A 22,609-nucleotide genomic window follows, 5' to 3' on the forward strand; every position below is an offset into this window, starting at 1 on the left:
GACGTCACGGGGGTGTCCCGGGCCGGCAGCCAATCGCAGCGCGGCCCGGGACAAAGGGGCGGGGCTTAAAAAAAGCACCAGAAACGCCCCCGAATCGCGTTTTCAAGAGAAAGCGCGATTGACAGCCTCTGTCTCCCAATGGCTAGTCTCCATTGATGGAGCTAGCCAATTGGAAACAGAGGCGGTCCGAACATCCCTACTGTAGACAATAGTTTTCAATCTGGGAGGGGCTTTGCCCCTCGCCAGGTCGAAACCTAAAAATATTGTTGTTGATCAATTATATATTTTTTTTGTGTGTGACAAAAAAATATCAAAATTGAAAGTGTTGGTTAGGTGTTGCAAAAAGTTTAAATAGTGACCGCTTTTATTGAATATAGTAGTCTTGGATTAATTATAGATTTCAAAGGAGAGTCAGTTTTGGCATTGGTGCATTTGTTGGATTTTTTAGGTGGCTCAGCCCAGCGGAATATAAGAGCCCAACCCTGTGTGTGGTACACATCTAAAAGTGGCATTTTCAGACAAGCAATTTAAAAACCAACCTCACTGAAAGATGCATTTTTAGGTCTCGTGACCTATCAATGCGCATGCGCATTGAGAGAAGCGAGACTATAGGGCTTTAAACAAAGTTTAACTAACTGTGGCGATTTTGTGCTGTGCCCGTGCGCTTTTAGGTCAATGCGCAAGCGCATTGACCTAAAATGCGCGTGCACAGCATCAAATCGCCAGCCATCTGCCATCTGTTCCCCAGCAGCTCCGCCCCACAAGCTTCCCTCAGCGTGCGCTCTGGCTCAGCCGAGCCGCACTCCTCCCACACACAAGTGAAGCTTCACTTCAAAGGCCCCCGCATTTCTCCTCCCCACAGCAATGCCGGCCGTACTTTCACTTTGACGGCCGCAGGCCGTCTCTCGTGTTTTTCCTCCCCCCTCCCAGTTTTTTTTTTTTAAACTTGTTTGTGTTGTTGCTTATGCCGGCCGTACTTTCACATTGACGGCCGGCCGTGACTCTCGTTTCTGCCGTGCTTGTTTTGCTCTCTCTCTCTCCTCAAGTCCTCCGCTGCACTTCTCTCCCTGCCCGCAGCGTGCCCCCGTCTCGCCTTTATTTTTGCTCTCTGTCTCCTCAAGGCTTCCCCGGCGCTCTCGCGCATTATTCCGCCAGCTGCAGCAGTCTCGTTCTGTCTGAACGAGCAATAACAACATCATTTGAGACCAGCATCGCAACCGACCTGTTATTATCCTTCCTTGGAACAGACTGTAGCGCTATTCTTTAGGATGTTGACACTCTTTTCCACACCCTCCCCCAGGCGTCACCGTTAAATTAAAGTGGTGTGGTAGTCAGCTGTTGCATTTTGTTAACCCGCTCGCGCCCCCAGTGGACAAATACACTTTTGATGTGAAAATCTGCACTTTTATAAATGCCATCCTGCGGGCCGGCTTCGGCCTGGGAAAGGTGCCCGGCTTTGGGGCGGGGGAGCTTTGAAGGTGTCTAGTGCTTGGGTTAATGAACACATTAAATGCTCCTAACGGGAAGTGGGCTCTGATATCACTCCTCCGACTGGCCCACCTGCCCGGGCGGCTATTGTCCCCTTCAGTCGAGCACCATTTGCACAATAAAGAGGGGGCTGTTTGATCAACAAGCTACCCCTCCGTCCCTGGCGCCAGGGAGTCACACACCTACGGGCTCATCCACAGACCCCTGGTGATGGCTTCTGAATACCCCTTCACACCTGCATATCCTACAGGAGACGTAGTAACACAGAGGGGTAGTGACTGCCCCATAACCATGCTTTTTGGCAGGGTAACGCTGCACGTGGTATGTTGCCTGTGAATTAAATCAAGCATACAGGAGTAGTTTATATAGGTCGTATGCGGTTTAGTCAGGTTCACAGCCTCCCATGTTTCAGCAGATTAGGTGATTTAGGCGGAAGGTGAAAGCGATTTTCCCAGTATCACACTTTCCCCAAGTGAGAATCCAGAATTACATTCTTGTCTCTTCGTGGTTTCAGACAGCTTAATCACTTTACCTAATGCAGTCGGGCAGGTTTGACCTACTGACATTTAATGGTTAGCAGGGTTGCAAACTTTACTGCGCCTGGTAATTACCCGATACGATAATCATCCTTCCTATTCTAATTACAACCCCTGTGCAAATAGGTGCTTGTCTAGTGTTCACAATTTAACGGGCACTTATAACCAGACCGGTAGCGCCTTGTTAGTACAGATGTAGCATTACTTGCTTGTTGAAAACACTATCCCTTGGACAGCTGTTACAACAAGATGGCACACATAATATGCACAGCCTGACACAGCACATCATGTCGAGGTACATATACTTTATCAACACATTTTGTGGCTGCGAACTTTATGGTAAATGTGTCTCTTTGAAATCTGAATGGAGATGTAAGCCATGTTAGTGAATATATTTTATGCTACACATTCTCATACATCAAAACTGCTTAGTAGCACCTTATGTTGATGACGTGGACTGTTAGAGCGCTGCTTAGACTTGGCGAGCAGATGTTAGTGCAACCTTCCTTTTTGGCAAAAAAAGTACAACAAACCCTTAATTTAGCAATTGATTCAATCAGCTGGTTTACGTATCGCAGATGGAAAAAAACATTAAACAATGATCCCCAGTAAAAATACCACTGTCACTAACATGCAGAAACCATTAACAGCGTCACATGAAACACATTAATGGCCCGATTCATAAAGACTTCTGTACAAATGTATGACCTGAAGTGCGACAAGTTTTTTTAAAAAACTTATGGTTTTAGTTTTCAGCGCAACAGCTTCCAATTCATAACATATACATTTACTATATGGAACTACTACACTGCCATGGAAACCTGACACTCTACCATCAAAACATAGTTGAGATGACCCATCCAAGGTAGCCAATTATTTCTCACGCCTGATGGCTCTACCTTATTTGTTCGGCAGCATCAAGAATAAAAATGGACCTGGGGATCAACCGATTCATTAAAAAAAGTTTTTTTCAAGGGCCCCAACCCAGTTGAAATTGAAGGGGTTAACTTGTTGAAATGGCATCCACCAGGAATAGAAAGAACTAAAGCAGGTGTGTGCCACTACTGTGGACGCGTTGATAAGCAGTTGCACGCCTGAGCCCTCCACACACAGGCACACATGCACGCTCTCTCGCACTCACACACACACACGCATACTCACACATGCAGGCTCTGCTCTCTGTCTCTCCTCCTCTCACACACATGCACACTCTCTCTCTCACACACAGGCATGCACACATGCACATTCTCTCTCTCACACACACACACTCACCTCACAACCTCACCCTCACACACCCTCACACTCACACACCCTCCCCCTCACACACCCTCCCCCTCACACACCCACTCACCCTCACACCCCCTCACACCACTCAGTGCTACAAAACATATTGTGTTACAATAGGTGTCACATTTGCGAAAGATAAAACTATTGGCATTGTAAATAACAAAGCTATTAATTTCGCTATTTTCAAAACAGGCACATAAATAAAAAAAAGTGTCCTTTACAATACCAATAGCTCAAACTTGCCTAATGCGAGACCTATTGCATTGCTGTGCTTCTCTCCCCTGCTGCGCACTCATGCTCTCTAGAGATGTGGCCTAATGACCAGAGCTGCCATCTAAGTCACATAAATACAAAACTTGTTGCATTCCAAATGTTATAGGTGTCACATTCGCAAAAGTTATAACTATTGGCATTGTAAATGACAAAGCTATCAATTTAGCTATTTTAAAAACCAACAAATAAATAAAATATTTGTCCTTTACAAGACCAATAGCTCCAACTTTTCTAATGCGAGACCTATTGCATTTCCAATGCTTGTTAAACTGGGAGTCCAGAGATCCCAAACTCCAACTTCCTATCAGCACCCAACTGACGATACATTTGCAAGATGTTACATGGTAATGCTAACCTATGGGAGAGATAGGTCTTACTGTAGTGAAAGACAAAATCCGCAGCATTTCACTACAAGGACACAAAACACAATAGAACATGCCCTACCTTTTAAATACACTGCCCCCTGCCCATGGGGCTACCTTGGGCCCTCCTTAGGGGTGCCTTACATGTAATAAAAGGGAAGGGTTGGGCCTCGCAAGTGGGTACACTTGCCAGGTCGAAATGGCAGTTCAAAACTGAACACACAGACGCTGCAGAGGCAGGCCCGAGACATGTTTGCAGGGCTACTCATGTGAGTGACACAATCAGTGCTGCCGGCAGTTGGCACACATGGTGCACTGTACTGGGAACTTACTAGTAAATCAAGTATGCCAATCATGGGAAAATCAAATACTATAACATTTTTAGACATGAAGCACTTGCACTTTAGCACTGATCAGCAGCGGTAAAGTGCCTGAGTTTTAACACCAGGAAAAACAAGCATTTACAATGCAATGGTCTCGGCATCATTAAAGGTAGAGCTATTGGCATTGCTCATGACATTTTCTTTTTCTTTAAATCATAAATAAATGGCATTGTCATTTATATTGTCAATACACACCACTCTGCCCTCAACTGCACTCACCTGCACTGCACTCAACTGCACTCACCAGCACTGCACTGCACTCACCTGCACTCACCTGCACTGCACTCAACTGCACTCACCTGCACTGCACTCACCTGCACTCACCTGCACTGCACTGCACTCACCTGCACTGCACTCACCTGCTCTGCACTCACCTGCTCTGCACTCACCTGCTCTGCACTCACCTGCTCTGCACTCACCTGCACTGCTCTGCACTCACCTGCTCTGCACTCACCTGCACTGCTCTGCACTCACCTGCACTGCTCTGCACTCACCTGCACTGCTCTGCACTCACCTGCACTGCTCTGCACTCACCTGCACTGCTCTGCACTCACCTGCACTGCACTCACCTGCACTGCACTGCACTCACCTGCACTGCACTGCACTCACCTGCACTGCACTCACCTGCACTGCACTGCACTCACCTGCACTGCACTGCACTCACCTGCACTGCACTGCACTCACCTGCACTGCACTGCACTCACCTGCACTGCACTGCACTCACCTGCACTGCACTCACCTGCACTGCACTCACCTGCACTGCACTCACTACACTCGCCTGCACTGCACTCACCTGCACTGCACTGCACTCACCTGCACTGCACTCACCTGCACTGCACTCACCTGCACTGCACTCACCTGCACTGCACTCACCTGCACTGCACTCACCTGCACTGCACTCACCTGCACTGCACTCACCTGCACTGCACTCACCTGCACTGCACTGCACTGCACCTGCACTGCACTCACCTGCACTGCACTGCACCTGCACTGCACTGCACTGCACTCACCTGCACTGCACTGCACTCACCTGCACTGCACTGCACTCCACTGCACTCCACTGCACTCACCTGCACTGGACTCACCTGCACTGGACTCACCTGCACTGCACTGCACTCACCTGCACTCCACTGCACTCACCTGCACTGCACTCACCTATACTGCACTCACCTGCACTGCACTGCACTCACCTGCACTGCACTCACCTGCTCTGCACTCACCTGCTCTGCACTCACCTGCACTGCTCTGCACTCACCTGCTCTGCACTCACCTGCACTGCACTGCACTGCACCTGCACTGCACTCACCTGCACTGCACTGCACCTGCACTGCACTGCACTGCACTCACCTGCACTGCACTCACCTGCACTGCACTGCACTCCACTGCACTCCACTGCACTCACCTGCACTGGACTCACCTGCACTGGACTCACCTGCACTGCACTGCACTCACCTGCACTCCACTGCACTCACCTGCACTGCACTCACCTATACTGCACTCACCTGCACTGCACTGCACTCACCTGCACTGCACTCACCTGCTCTGCACTCACCTGCTCTGCACTCACCTGCACTGCTCTGCACTCACCTGCTCTGCACTCACCTGCACTGCTCTGCACTCACCTGCACTGCACACACCTGCACTGCACTCACCTGCACTGCACTCACCTGCACTGCACTCACCTGCACTGCACTCACCTGCACTGCACTCACCTGCACTGCACTCACCTGCACTGCACTCACCTGCACTGCACTGCACTCACCTGCACTGCACTCACCTGCACTGCACTCACCTGCACTCACCTGCACTGCACTCACCTGCACTGGACTCACCTGCACTGCACTGCACTCACCTGCACTGGACTCACCTGCACTGCACTGCACTCACCTGCACTGCACTCACCTGCACTGCACTGCACTCACCTGCACTGCACTGCACTCACCTGCACTGCACTCACCTGCACTGCACTCACCTGCACTGCACTCACCTGCACTGCACTCACCTGCACTGCACTCACCTGCACTGCACTCACCTGCACTGCACTCACCTGCACTGCACTCACCTGCACTGCACTCACCTGCACTGCACTCACCTGCACTGCACTCACCTGCACTGCACTGGACTCACCTGCACTGCACTCACCTGCACTGCACTCACCTGCACTGCACTCACCTGCACTGCACTCACCTGCACTGCACTCACCTGCACTGCACTCACCTGCACTGCACTCACCTGCACTGCACTGGACTCACCTGCACTGGACTCACCTGCACTGCACTGCACTGCACTCACCTGCACTGCACTCACCTGCACTGCACTCACCTGCACTGCACTCACCTGCACTGCACTGCACTCACCTGCACTGCACTCACCTGCACTGCACTCACCTGCACTGCACTCACCTGCACTGCACTCACCTGCACTGCACTGGACTCACCTGCACTGCACTGGACTCACCTGCACTGGACTCACCTGCACTGCACTGGACTCACCTGCACTGGACTCACCTGCACTGCACTGGACTCACCTGCACTGCACTCACCTGCACTGCACTCACCTGCACTGCACTCACCTGCACTGCACTGCACTCACCTGCACTGCACTCACCTGCACTGCACTCACCTGCACTGCACTCACCTGCACTGCACTCACCTGCACTGCACTCACCTGCACTGCACTCACCTGCACTGCACTGGACTCACCTGCACTGCACTCACCTGCACTGCACTGGACTCACCTGCACTGCACTGCACTCACCTGCACTGCACTGGACTCACCTGCACTGCACTGGACTCACCTGCACTGGACTCACCTGCACTGCACTGGACTCACCTGCACTGCACTCACCTGCACTGCACTGCACTCACCTGCACTGCACTGCACTCACCTGCACTGCACTCACCTGCACTGCACTGCACTCACCTGCACTGCACTGCACTCACCTGCACTGCACTCACCTGCACTGCACTCACCTGCACTGCACTCACCTGCACTGCACTCACCTGCACTGCACTCACCTGCACTGCACTCACCTGCACTGCACTCACCTGCACTGCACTGCACTCACCTGCACTGCACTGCACACACCTGCACTGCACACACCTGCACTGCACTGCACTCACCTGCACTGCACTCACCTGCACTGCACTGCACTCACCTGCACTGCACTCACCTGCACTGCACTCACCTGCACTGCACTCACCTGCACTGCACTCACCTGCACTGCACTCACCTGCACTGCACTCACCTGCACTGCACTCACCTGCACTGCACTCACCTGCACTGCACTGCACTCACCTGCACTGCACTCACCTGCACTGCACTGCACTCACCTGCACTGCACTCACCTGCACTGCACTGCACTCACCTGCACTGCACTCACCTGCACTGCACTGGACTCACCTGCACTGCACTGGACTCACCTGCACTGCACTCACCTGCACTGCACTGGACTCACCTGCACTGGACTCACCTGCACTGGACTCACCTGCACTGCACTGGACTCACCTGCACTGCACTCACCTGCACTGGACTCACCTGCACTGCACTCACCTGCACTGCACTGGACTCACCTGCACTGCACTGGACTCACCTGCACTGCACTCACCTGCACTGCACTGGACTCACCTGCACTGCACTCACCTGCACTGCACTGGACTCACCTGCACTGCACTCACCTGCACTGCACTGGACTCACCTGCACTGCACTGGACTCACCTGCACTGCACTGGACTCACCTGCACTGCACTCCACATACCTGCACTGCACTGCACTCCACATACCTGCACTGCACTCCACATACCTGCACTGCACTCCACATACCTGCACTGCACTCCACATACCTGCACTGCACTCCACATACCTGCACTGCACTCCACATACCTGCACTGCACTCCACATACCTGCACTGCACTCCACATACCTGCACTGCACTCCACATACCTGCACTGCACTCCACATACCTGCACTGCACTCCACATACCTGCACTGCACTCCACATACCTGCACTGCACTGCACTCCACATACCTGCACTGCACTGCACTCCACATACCTGCACTGCACTCCACATACCTGCACTGCACTCCACATACCTGCACTGCACTCCACATACCTGCACTGCACTCCACATACCTGCACTGCACTCCACATACCTGCACTGCACTCCACATACCTGCACTGCACTCCACATACCTGCACTGCACTCCACATACCTGCACTGCACTCCACATACCTGCACTGCACTCCACATACCTGCACTGCACTCCACATACCTGCACTGCACTCCACATACCTGCACTGCACTCCACATACCTGCACTGCACTCCACATACCTGCTCTACTCTGCACTCACTACTCTGCACTCACTACTCTGCACTCACTACTCTGCACTCACTACTCTGCACTCACTACTCTGCACTCACTACTCTGCACTCACTACTCTGCACTCACTACTCTGCACTCACTACTCTGCACTCACTACTCTGCACTCACTACTCTGCACTCACTACTCTGCACTCACTACTCTGCACTCACTACTCTGCACTCACTACTCTGCACTCACTACTCTGCACTCACTACTCTGCACTCACTACTCTGCACTCTGCACTCTGCACTCTGCACTCTGCACTCTGCACTCTGCACTCTGCACTCTGCACTCTGCACTCTGCACTCTGCACTCTGCACTCACTACTCTGCACTCTGCACTCACTACTCTGCACTCACTACTCTGCACTCACTACTCTGCACTCACTACTCTGCACTCACTACTCTGCACTCACTACTCACTACTCTGCACTCACTACTCACTACTCTGCACTCACTACTCACTACTCTGCACTCACTACTCTGCACTCACTACTCTGCACTCACTACTCTGCACTCACTACTCTGCACTCACTACTCACTACTCTGCACTCACTACTCACTACTCTGCACTCACTACTCTGCACTCACTACTCTGCACTCACTACTCTGCACACTCACTCTGCCCTGTGCACACCACTGATATCATGGAATCTTCCACCACACTTTCTAAAACTCTATAGTCCGAAGCATAATAGGCACAGAACCAAAAGAAGGGTAGACATTGCTTAAAATAATCTTATTGTATTTATGAGAAGCAAAAGCGAGACTGTGAAATGTGCTGAATATCAGTTTGTTACGAATCAACAGAGTGGAGTTAGAGAACCAAGAAATAGTAATTTAGAATCCGGGTTAGAAGGAGTAGTAATCACAAGCTGAGGATCAACGGGCGCGAAACAGCGTGGTGGGCGCGCACGAGACGCAGCGTGGGCGTGCACATCAGCTGAAGATCGCCGGAGAAGACACCGTCTGCCTGCTGCCATGACTGACCCGCTGCGGCGGGAAAGAGCCCGGTGAGTGGGGGTAGAGGGGGGCGGCAGAGAGGGAGTGGGCAGAGAGGGAGGGTGTGTGTGTGTGTGTGCGTGCGTGTGTGTGCGTGTGTCTGTCTGTCTGTCTATGTGTGTCTTTCGCGTGCCTGCCTGCCTGGGTGTGTGCGCGTCCACAGACCCTGGTCGGCTCGTGCACCGCTCTGTACTCCCTTGCGAGCTTACTCAGTGACAATAGTTCTCGTTGCCGAGACCTAAAAATATGCAGCACACAGTCAAATCAGGAGGTCAGAGGCAAAACGACTGGGGAAACCATGCAAAAAAGATGCCAGGTATATCAGTGATTTTTCCTTCTACAAATGGTAAGGATGAAAATTATGTTTTTCGTTTGTCTTTAACCCCATCCATGCTGCCGTCGGCCATTGGCCGACGGCAGCACTAACTCGTTGGAGCTGCCGTCGGCCAATGGCCGACGCGGCCCCACCCGTTTTGCGGAAGTGCCGCACTACCGCAAAACGGGAGGCGCAGCCAAAGTGTTACAAGCCTAAAAAAAAGACAGCAAATAGAAAGCAAACAAATGTGAGTTACAAACCACAAAGCCAATAGTAAGCATTGGGCAAAATGCATTCCTAGGTCAAATTTCAGAATATCCACAAGAAGTCATTAGCAACCAGACAGTCTGAATACCCTAAAGCCCTGGAAATCGTCCCAACAAAACATTTTAGGGAAAACGCTTCTTAATTTAAACATAATTTGCGAAGGAGTGCTGAAGCTAATTAGAAATGCTCTGGAGCTTAAGTAGGAGACTGAATGTAGATTGAGTTTCCATTATCACACTGATGGGCACATTACTAGATGTTTGCTTGGTAAAGGAGGCATGGAGAGCATTTTGAGGGTGTTATTCTGGGAAAGGGTTGCCCATAATCCTGCCACCGAGTTGTGGTATAGCGGGTTAGTCCGAATCTGTGGAACCTGCACACATGTTTTTTTTAAATCCCTACCTCTTCAATTGGCCAAACGGTACGCTTTTAAAACAAGCATTGGAAATGCAATAGGTCTCGCAATAGAAAAGTTGGAGCTATTGGTTTTGTAATTGACAATTTATTTTTAATGTGTGGGTCTTTAAAATTGCAAAAGTAATAGCTTTGTGATTTACAATGCCAATACTTTATACTTTTTTAAATGCGACACCTATAGCATTTGTAATGCAACATGTTTTGTATGTACGTGACTTAGATGTATTCATTTACCAAATACAAATGGATTTTAATTTTTTCAAATTAAAGACTGAAATAAAAGTTTTTGTAATTTATAATAGCAATAACTAAAACGTCGGCATGGCAACCAGCCTCTGGCATCCCCAGACAGGGACAGCGGTACACAGTAGGGTGGATATTCGGCGTGTAAGTAGAAATACTTGCAAACTACGAGACGTGGCACTTTTGAAGACATGTGTACTTTAAAGACAGTTTGTGTAGGTGCACATTAATGTACTGTGCTAGCATCTTTAGTGTAAACAGTTTCAACGTGTCATTTTCTCACTAACTTACGTGCCTCACAGAAATAAAGATGTTGAAAGTTTCTGTTTGTTAAAACAAAGAAAGATGGGGCCATGGCACAGCTTGAGTCACAGCAGGTGATCATACCTACACCAAAGAATTATTAGAGCGTCCTCACACCAAACCAACTAACACACCACTAAACCTACATAACAATTAAACATCCCCCTTTGATTCATGTCCACTGTACTTCTTCCAACAAACCCGGAAGCACTGTTTAAAAATACCATTTTGAAAGCATGTTTGCACGGATACTGTTAGTGGCAAAAAAATTACACAGATTCACAGCGTTCTACCTTTCAAGCTGTCATGATTTGCAGTAAGGGCAAGTGAGACATTTACCTACCTGCCCTACAACATCTCCTTAACACATACTGTACAAGTTTGTGTCTACCTTCTAATAATTTAAAAAAAATAAAATAAAAAAAAAAAAAAAAAGACTCCTAGAAGCACTATAGATGGCACTGAGTAAATGAATGCATTAAATCTACTGCTGGCAAAGTACCGCCGTACTAGGAAATGAAAACAGCCCTAAGCATTTCACCCGAGCAAAATCAGTCTTAGCCGTAAATGCGTCCATAAAAATAACAAGGTGCGACGGGCTGAGAGCTTGGGAGAGATTACATGCTGGGAGTGCGGATGGCCCTGAGAAATGGCAATTAGAGCATGCCAGGCTGAGAAAGGGGTAGAGTTTACTGTACGAGTTTGTGTCTACCTTCTAATTATTTAAAAAAAAAAAAATTTAAAAAAAAAAAGACTCCTAGAAGCACGAAAGATGGCACTGAGTAAATGAATGCATTAAATCTACTGCTGGCAAAGTACCGCCGTACTAGGAAATGAAAACAGCCCTAAGCATTTCACCTGAGCAAAATCAGTCTTAGCCGTAAATGCGTCCATAAAAATAACAAGGTGTGACGGGCTGAGAGCTTGGGAGAGATTACATGCTGGGAGTGCGGATGGCCCTGAGAAACGGCAATTAGAGCATGCCAGGCTGAGAAAGGAGTAGAGTTTACAACCTCTGAGAGGGATGAAGATGTGGGGTGAAAAATAGAGTGGGACGTGAATAGCGGTATCAAGCTGAGATGGAGGGGTGAGATGCTAACACATGGGCAAATAGGATGATCTACAAATAAAGGACACGGGGTGGGCATGCTGAACCAGAGAGAAGGAGGAAAGCGGTGACAGAACGAGAGGGGTTTACAAAGAAGTTAAGAAACACCATTTTGCACAGCAGTAAATAAAACAAGCATTGGCGAAGCGCGGCAGAAACGAGAGACACAGCCTGGCGGCCGTGAAAGTGAAAGTACGGCCGGCCGGTGACAGAACGAGAGGGGTTTAGAAAGAAGTTAAGAAACACCGTTTGCACGGCAGTAAATAAAACAAGCATTGGCGCAGTGCGGCAGAAACGAGAGACGCGGCCGTGAAAGTGAAAGTACAGCCGGCCGTGAATAATTAGGGGAGGAGAAATGCCCGAGGCAGAGCGCGTGCTGGGGGATGCCTGTGGGAGGGAGGCAGATGGCTTTGATGTGCGCGCACTTTTTATGTCAATGCGCTTGCTTTTCACGGGCACTGCATAAAATCGCCAGTTTGGTTAAGCTCTGGATAAGTCCCTATATTCTTGCAAGCGCATTGACAGGCGAGACCTAAACAAATTCAAATATATCCCTGGGTTTCCTTCTTTCACATGACAGAGTATTTGTAGGTAATCTGAAAGCTGCAAGGAAGCCGTTAAATAAAACTGCAAGTAATATTAGTGGGCCCGGCAGCTGTTACTCACATGGTCTGAACACCAAAATATAATATGGGAGTTAGCATTAGGAGCATATAGTTCTGCTAATTCTACTTCAGAAAACTATCCAACCATGGTCACATCACATTCTCCCTGTGCCCCTATTCACTAACTGGATATGTGAGCTGTAGACAGATGTGGCCGTGAAGTGATGCAGGGTATGTAGACATATTTGGTTGTGAAGAGACATCTAAACTGTGGCTAAATAAGATAGTGTCGACATGCTGGGTCTGTTCGGGAATGGGAAAGAAAATATGGAGGCTATAGAGCAGGGGTCTCCAAGCTTTTCGGTACTAAGAACTTGGGTTCACAGAAAATCATCCTGAGCTGCTATTATTACTGTTGTAATAGCAACAGCATCAGGGCAAGATTTATGGCCACCATGTGCAAGCTTATGAGCAGTGATCACCTTAGTTCACTATGCAGGTTGTCAGCAAAAAAAACAATTTAAAGGCTTAGTCAATGTCGAAGGCTTCTATATGGTGATACACAACAGCCATAGTTGCAGTGTCCTTGGTACCAAGGTAATAGTACTAGTAATAAATCTCAGCATCGCCCGATTGATCTGCAAATATTAGCTTAAAATAACTGGGAAAGCCAACTATTTTCTACAAATATCTGCCGAGTTCTGAAAATACACCCATTTTCATCTCAAACACGTGCGTCACATTGTTGGTATACATACACCGATTCCACAAAGCAAAGCCTCTGTGACTAGGCTGCACACACTACTCACAGGTCGCTACAGTAGCTCACAAGGTACTCGGTGAGGGAAGCTTTCTGTAGAGAAATTGGAGTTATAGGATACATAAATGGTGGCGAAACTGAAGGTATCCTGACTAAAGAAATAGGGCAGTGAAGTTGCTGAGACTATAGAGATACAATAGTTTAGAGATACATGGGTGTGTAGAGGAAGTAGTGAGGCGATATAGACTTGTTGAGTGACAGCAGTATGCAAATAAAATCACTGTACTTTTATGGTTTTTACAATGAGAATGTGGTTCTTTGCGATGTGTTCATATTTGACTTAACGCATTCAAGTTCTTCCCTCTTGCCAAAAACTTTAACGCTTAAATTATAAAATTACTAAAAAGACCATTGTCGCCATATTCCAAGCCCGACCTTTCCTTTCACAAACACTTGCAATTCGGTGCTAAAACGGTTGCCTTTCTTGAGACTTAAAACTAAAGCTACCACAACGCGATAGGTTGCGAAATTGAAGCACAGAACCGGAGCGTTACGTCCTTGATGTCAGAGTCGACTGGTCACATGGTTGTGGAGTGTGCTCAAGTTGCTTTGGTAACTAAATCCATGAGCATTTTAGGTTAGTAGAAGCCTACATTTTTGACTTAAGACACCAGAATATTTCGACAAACTGTTAGCATTGGGGTAGAAAATGATACATGCATGGCTGCCAACAAGCCCCATGGGTCACAAACGGCATTGCATGCGACTTGCACACTTACTTATTTTAATGTGCACATTAAAACCACATATCCCAGCATGCAAAAGTACTACCGTAAGGCCCCACTGGTTTTATCACTATATCCTTCTGTGTAGCATATGCACCATTACAACAAACAAGAAAACGGGCCGCTACGTACAAAAGCTATGGATGGAACGTTACACAGCAAGGACTGCACCCTTGAACCTAGGCCCAGACTGTATACACTGACAACTATCCATAATAAGAATATATCTTTCTTAAAGAAATAAAATTAGCAGGTACTATCTTCTTGTCGAAAGTAGAAAGCCTAGAATGTAACCGTAGAGGGCAGCTCGCAGCACAGACTCCACATTTGCATTGCATTCAAACTTTTGAAACCGTAGGCATTAACATGCTGTTGACGACCTTACACTGCTAGACGAAACAATTCACACATGGGAAATTACGTGTATTTGTGATGTTTGCACAGAAACATTTGAAAACATCAAAAGGCACATGCATTTTCGCCCCCCCCCTACAAACACAAGTCAAATCTACATAGAATGGGGGAGGGGGTCAAATGTTGAGAGCTTTTCTTGGAGACGCTCCTCATTGCCCCTCTGTGAACAAGTCCCTATAGGCTGCAGTCAGCGATTGAACATGAAACATTCACTGGCCGGTTACATTTAAAAGAACTCCCACCTTCTTACATTTTTACGTCGCACGACTTCTCGTGGTTACAGAAGGGACAGGTAAACTGAGTATCCAAATTCCCTGTCATCTTCTTCTTGGGAGGGGGCTTTCGTTTTGATTTACGGCGACCCATCTTTACCTACTGAGAAAAAAACCTGAAATAAATCAAACAGGCCACGCCCACCCAACATTTGGCACACCAACTCAACACTCCCTTCTCAGGCAACCTTCCTCAAAACACGTTTAAGCTTTACTGCCTCAGTTTCTCCACACACTCTCAAACGCATCACCCCATGTCTCAAATCAAAATACTTTCTCTCGCTTCACGACGACCCGCAACCTCTAGGCCTCACGTGTTATTTTCTCCGCCACCAGGTCTCCAAAGACAACAAGTCCACGTTCCGTTACGCACGGCGCGAGACAGGAACCGGAAACAGCCAAAGACCACGCGTACTGTTCGCCGAGTTCTCCAATTGGCCGAAAGGCAGGTCGCTGATTGGGTTAGTCTCTGAGCTCCGATTGGCTGAGGGGAAGCAGAGTAGATAGAGTATTTCAGAATGCTCTGTAAGTGGGTCGCTTAACTAACACGTGATTGGCTGCGGGCCAATGCAAGGAGAGGAAGAAAGGTAGTCGACGATTCGAAGTCCTCTGGTGTGGCTGTGTGTGTGCCCGGGAAGCTGTCTCAGCCCGGGCAGACACGCGACAGGGGGGCGGGACTGATGCCCTTTGAGACCAATTTCTTTATTTATGCATTTTTATATAGCGCGGACTTTACCCGAAGGTGCAGAGCGCTTCACAAAAGGAACAGAAATGGAACATAATGAGAAACATTACAAAAGCATACGTTACGTTACATAAAGTAATAGTGACATTTGTGATCAAACAATATACATGAGGTGTTAAAAATTGTGAGCAACCAAAAATACATGAGGTAGTAACGATAATAATACAATTGTGAGCAAACAGAATACATGAGGTAGTAAAAATTGTGAGCAACCAAAAATACATGAGGTAGTAAAGGTAATAGTGACAGTTGTGAGCAAACAGAATACATGAGGTAGTGAAAGTTGTGAGCAGCCAAAAATACACGAGGTAGTAAAAAGTGCACAGGAAGAAAAAAGTGACAAGTGTGCAGTTACAAGAGAGAACAAAGTATCATTTGCGGTGTAATACTGCAAAAGGTGCTAGACACTCAGGCACACGAACAAGCGTTATGTAGGCAAGGTGGCACTTGTGCAAGTATCAAAGATAAAAACATGTGAGGTAGCAAACCGTGTGTTACAAGGGCAAAGTGGAGTGTGCATGTTACACAAGGGCACCAAACACATGTACATGGAAAAAACTCCAAAGAGGCAGACACTCCAACCCCAGGAATACCCTGGGAAGGCACTTCCATGGGCATGGAAAATATCAGTAATGGGAAGTCTTCCTCAAATACCAAGAGGACGTAAATCACTTTTGGAGGTGTCTCTGGAGGAGGAGAACTTTGAGGTCACTTTTGAAAGCCTGGGAGGAGGCAGTGGTCCGGAGCTGAGGCGGGAGTGAGTTCCAGATTCTCACTGCGCTGCCTGAAAAGGATTGGGTCATTGTTCTCTCCTTCTTGAAAGTGGGAGGTTCAAGTAGAAGATTCCCCGCATTGCGTGAGGGTCTAGAGCCTCCAGAGAGTTTCAGTTTATTCACCAGGTAGCGAGGAGAGGAGGAGTGCAAGGCTTTGTGGGTGATACAGGCGGTCTTGTAGATAGCTCTAGCCTCGAAGGGGAGCCAGCGAAGGGTGGATAACATCGGAGTGATATGATCGCTTCTTTTGGCCCCATAGATGAAGCGAGCTGCTGAGTGGAAAACAGACTTAAGTGGGGACAAGTGGGATTTGGGGAGGCCAGTAAGAAGAGAATTGCAGTAGTCTAATCTGGAGAGGACCAGCGATTGCACCAGGGTTATAAGGTCCTGTTCCGGGAAGAAGCGTCTGATTCCTCAAACCAATGGGCGCTGCGCGCCTGCCTGAACGCAATAAATAAATAAATAAGAAACAGAGTCAATTCAGTGAGACTTCGAGGCGGAGGGGCTTAAATAGAAGCCCTTTCAGCTGCCGGTACGTCATTTTTTTGCCATATTAATGTGACACACTGGCGACGCAAGGGGCCTGTAAATAAGCCCCAGAGTCAAAAATTAGCTAGCATTCGCGCCAAGAATTTTCAATTCTATTAAGGACACGGAGGCGAGGATTATGCTTCTCTTTCATTTACTGTAAACTCACAGCAGCCAATAAACCTACAGTTTATCAAAGTTAAACTACATTAACCATCATGCTTGGCCCAAGCCACGCCTCCTTAGCCCTACAAGAGCCCAGGTAACAGTCCCAGCTTCCTCTTTCTTTGCACGAACATGCAACATAAGTTCAGTATAAAAGTCTTATCGAAACTCCAACGTGGAATAACCCGGAATCACTTCCAACTTCAGAAAATCTCCAACGTGAGATAGTGGGGAACAACGTTCCAACTGCAATCTTCAATAGAAGAGACGTCACTCCTTTTTCTTGTCAGAACCTAGAACAAAGATAGAGAACCCGTAATGCCTGTATAAACAGAGTCAATCATAACAACGGGTGGGTAAGCATGATCATAACATGACATAGCCGGGTGGGATAATCCTCGCCTCCGTGTCCTTAATAGAATTGAAAATTCTTGGCGCGAATGCTAGCTAATTTTTGATTCTATTACAGGACCGGAGGCCTCAGATTATGCTAGTTTAACGCTGAATCAAATACAACAGAAGAAATATCTCCCACCGGCTTATAGTAGAAATGTTTGAATGTCGACTCAGACGACCAATCAGCACAATGCATAATATCCTGAATATTTGCTCCCAACAAATATGACTTAGAAGCCATAGCACCCCTCACAGAGTGCGCCCCAAATAGTTGAACATCAACACCCGACTCTTTCATGACAAACTTGAGCCATCTGGCAATGGTGGCAGAGGACACCGGTTTAAATGGTTTCTGAACTGCAATTAAAAGCTGCGTAACCCCAGTCGGTCTCAAGGAACGAGTACACTCCTTGTATGCTTTCAAGCATTGGACAACACAGAGTTTAGCATTACTATGAAAGGCATTATATTCAATCATCCTAGACCACTGTGCCCTCGGCCTGGTTGCCCCCACGCTCCCCGCCTGCTGCCTGCCTCCTACCTGCTGCCTGACTGCTGCCTGCTGACGCCACTCCAGCCCGGCGCCCCAGCCGCCGCAGGGCCGCCCGCCTCGATCGCCACTCCAGCCCGGCGCCCCAGCCGCCGCAGGGCCGCCCGACTCGATTTTCGCGCCGGTTTTTGCCGCGACCCCGCCCCCCGCCTGCTGATAGGACAACGCGCTCCCCGCCTCACAGCTGACCCGCCCTCACGGATCCCTTCTTAAGGGGACCCCGACCTCCTTTCTGCAGCGACCACTGTGCCCTCGGCCTGGTTGCCCCCACGCTCCCCGCCTGCTGCCTGCCTCCTACCTGCTGCCTGACTGCTGCCTGCTGACGCCACTCCAGCCCGGCGCCCCAGCCGCCGCAGGGCCGCCCGCCTCGATCGCCACTCCAGCCCGGCGCCCCAGCCGCCGCAGGGCCGCCCGACTCGATTTTCGCGCCGGTTTTTGCCGCGACCCCGCCCCCCCGCCTGCTGATAGGACAACGCGCTCCCCGCCTCACAGCTGACCCGCCCTCACGGATCCCTTCTTATGACGCCCCCTCAGCGACCGCGCAGCGGACGCGCGCAGCGGGAGCACCGAATGAGCGCCGAAGGTGCGCCAAAGGTAAGCCCGTCTGCGCCCGTCCGCGCCTGGCCCGCGCCCAGTGCCAGGACCCCTGGCCCCCGCAGTTCCCAGCCCACCCGCCGGACGTACGACGCCGCCACTCTCAACGCACTCAACACCGGCCGATTCCCAGGATGCTACCGAGCCACCCCGAGACGCACCCACGGACCCTTCTGCTGTACCGCCTGCAAGTTCATCTGCATCCGGACCTGCCTCGCACCAGCACCCGCCAAGACGAACACCAGCAGCAACCACCTCAAGTGCATCCTGCTCAACACCCGCTCCGTCCACAGACACGCCATCGAACTCTGGAACCTCCTCGACACCACAGCCCCAGACGTTGCCTTCCTCACGGAGACCTGGATGAACGCCTCCTCAGCGCCCGACATCGCCATCGCCATCCCAGAGGGCTACAAGATCACCCGGAGGGACCGCACCACCAACCAGACAGGAGGAGGCATCGCCATCATCCACAGGGACACCATCCGCATCACGACCTTCACCGACGACATCCTGACTACCGCCGAACACCTACACTTCCAGATCCACACCGACCCGAAGACCACCCTCAGAGGCACCCTGATCTACCGACCCCCGGGACCACGCACCCAATTCAGCGAGGACATCGCCGACTTCGTCAGCCCGCATGCCCTCCCCTCCGCTGACTACATCCTCCTGGGGGACCTCAACTTCCACCTGGAGAACAACAACGACCGCAACACCACCACCCTGCTCGACAACCTCGCCAACCTCGGACTCAAGCAACTAGTGACCACCCCCACCCACCTCGCCGGACACACAATCGACGCCGTCTTCTCATCCAGCAAAGACATCGCCTTCAGCCACGCCACAGGACTCCACTGGACGGACCACAGCTGCGTCCACTTCACCTTCAGAAGAACGAAGACCCACCACCACCAGCAACAGGTCGCCCGCAGAAGCTGGAGCAAGATCACAGCCGACCAGCTCGCCGCTTCCCTGAGCCAGCACCCTCCCGCCAGCTCAGCGAACCCCAGCCAGGCCGCCAACAACCTTACGAAGTGGATCAGCAACTGCGCGGACGAACTCGCCCCACTGAGGACCCCGCCCAGCAGACCCGGCAGCAAGAAGGCCCCGTGGTTCACCGACGAACTCAAGAGCTCCAAGAAGAACTGCCGAGCCCTCGAGAAAGCCTGGAGAAGGGAGCCAACACCGGACAACATGACCACCCTCAAGCTTGCCACCCGGAAGCACCACCAACTGATCCGCGACACCAAGAAAACCGCATTCAAGGACCGGCTGGATAACAACGCACACAACAGCAAGGAACTCTTCAACATCGTGAAAGAGCTCTCCAACCCCAACGCCGGAAACAACGACATCACCCCATCGCAAGAACTCTGCAACTCCCTCGCCTCCTACTTCCACAACAAGATCGTGGACATACACAACAGCTTCAACACCCAACCGACGAACGCCACGTCCAACTCGACCGAACCACCGCCCCCCACCACCACCCTCCGCACCTGGACTTCGATCTGCACCGAAGAAACCGTCCGCATGATGAACTCCATCCACTCCGGATCTCCGACCGACCCCTGCCCTCACCACGTCTTCAACAAGGCCGACGCCGTCATCGCACCCCACCTGCGTGACATCATCAACACCTCCTTCACCACCGCCACCTTCCCTGAGAGCTGGAAGCATGCCGAACTCAGCGCTCTACTCAAGAAACCAACAGCGGACCCCACCGAGCTCAAGAATTACCGCCCCATCTCGCTGCTCCAGTTCCCAGCCAAAGTCATCGAGAAGACCGTCAACAAGCAGCTGGCCGCCTTCCTCGAGACAAACGGATCCCTCGACCCCTCACAGTCTGGCTTCCGAGCCAACCACAGCACCGAGACCGCCCTCATCGCTGCCACCGATGACATCCGAACCCTGATGGACAACGGAGAAACAGCGGCCCTCATCCTACTAGACCTCTCCGCGGCCTTCGACACCGTCTGCCACCGCACCCTAGTGCATCGCCTCAGCAACGTTGGAATCCAGGAGAAGGCGCTGGAATGGATCATCTCCTTCCTCGACGGAAGAACACAGAGAGTCCGTCTACCACCGTACAAGTCAGAGGCCACCGAAGTCATCTGCGGCGTCCCTCAAGGATCCTCGCTGAGCCCAACCCTCTTCAACGTCTACATGAGCCCCCTCGCGGCCATCGCACGCCAACACAACCTCAACATCATCTCCTACGCCGACGATACCCAGCTGATCCTCTCCCTGACCAACAACCCCGCCGCCGCCAGAGCCAACCTTCACGAAGGAATGAAAGAGGTAGCCGAGTGGATGTCGACCAGCCGCCTGTAGCTGAACTCGGACAAGACGAAAGTCCTCATCCTGGGATCCTCGCCCTCCGCCTGGGACGACTCCTGGTGGCCCCCCGCCCTGGGCACCGCACCCAAACCGACAGACCACGCACGCAACCTGGGCTTCATCCTGGACTCCTCCCTCTCCATGACCAAGCAAGTCAACGCCGTCTCCTCGTCATGCTTCAACACCCTGCGCATGCTACGGAAGATCTTCCGGTGGATCCCCACCGAGACCAGGAAGACTGTCACCCAGGCACTCGTCACCAGCTGACTGGACTACGGCAACGCCCTCTACGCCGGAACCACCGCCAAGCTCCAGAAGAGACTCCAACGGATCCAGAACGCCTCAGCCAGACTCATCCTCGACATCCCACGACACAGCCACATCTCCGGACACCTAAGAGACCTGCACTGGCTCCCGGTCAACAAAAGAATCACCTTCCGTCTCCTTACCCACGCACACAAAGCTCTTCACGATCAAGGCCCGAGCTACCTCAACAACCGCATCAACTTCTACGCTCCCAAACGACACCTCCGATCAGCCAGTCACGCCCTCGCCGCCGTCCCCCGCATCCGAAGAACGACAACAGGAGGAAGGTCCTTCTCCTACCTGGCCGCCAAGACCTGGAACTCCCTCCCGACCCACCTGCGCCTGACCCAAGACCACCTCGCCTTCAGGAAGAAGCTCAAGACCTGGCTGTTCGGGCAGTAGCAGCACCCCCCCCCCCCCTAGCGCCTTGAGACCCTCCGGGTAAGTAGAGCGCTCTATAAATGCCTATGATTGATTGATTGATTGATTGATTGATTGATTGATTGAGACATAATTTTTGTGCGGCCTGTAATAGTAAAGGAAACTCCCTCTGGAGTGAATACTCTACCTGCAAGGTCCAGTGCCCGCACATCCGAAGATCTCCTGCATGATGACAAACATAAAAGCATAGCGAGTTTGGCCGATAACTGCTTCCTAGAAAGCGAGTCATTAGAAGGCCAGCTATCAAGTAGTTTGATGACCAAAGAAACATCCCATAGCCCCGAATACTTGGGTTTGGGAGGATTCGCAACACGAATCCCTTTGAGGAGTTTGCACACAAAGGGGTGAACTCCCACAGGTTTCCCATCAATGTGGGAATGACCCGCAGAAATAGCAGATCGGAAGTTGTTTACCGATCTATAGGCTAAACCGCTGGTCGCCTTTTCCGACAGAAAATTCATGATGTGTGAAAGGCCTGCCCCCACGGGATCCAGGTCCCGTTCCACGCACCAACATAACCATCCCTTCCAGGCTGAAGAATACCTTTTTCTCGTGGAAGGGGCCCAAGCCTGCTTGATGAA

At 50.6% G+C, this 22,609-nt stretch overlaps 1 protein-coding gene across 4 annotated transcripts in view; it reads right to left on the reverse strand.

The window, feature by feature from the left end:
* The window catches only part of ELOF1 (elongation factor 1), a 32,761-nt gene extending 17,160 nt beyond the window's left edge, over positions 1-15,601 (reverse strand). The window contains exons 1-2 of one of the 4 annotated variants that reach the window (XM_078684682.1): positions 15,499-15,601; positions 15,163-15,287 (exon numbers count right to left, since the gene is read on the reverse strand). In XM_078684682.1, coding sequence (XP_078540808.1) covers positions 15,163-15,278 — 116 coding nt within the window. In that variant the 5' untranslated portion in view covers positions 15,279-15,287; positions 15,499-15,601. Of the gene's footprint in view, positions 1-15,162; positions 15,288-15,457 lie in introns of all 4 variants that reach the window. The other 3 variants (XM_078684694.1, XM_078684688.1, XM_078684700.1) reach the window with 3 other exon arrangements.
* Positions 15,602-22,609: the final 7,008 nt, after the last annotated feature.

The sequence above is a fragment of the Lissotriton helveticus genome, chromosome 1_1 (assembly GCF_964261635.1).
Source record: "Lissotriton helveticus chromosome 1_1, aLisHel1.1, whole genome shotgun sequence".
In the NCBI taxonomy this organism is placed as follows: Eukaryota; Metazoa; Chordata; class Amphibia; order Caudata; family Salamandridae; genus Lissotriton; species Lissotriton helveticus.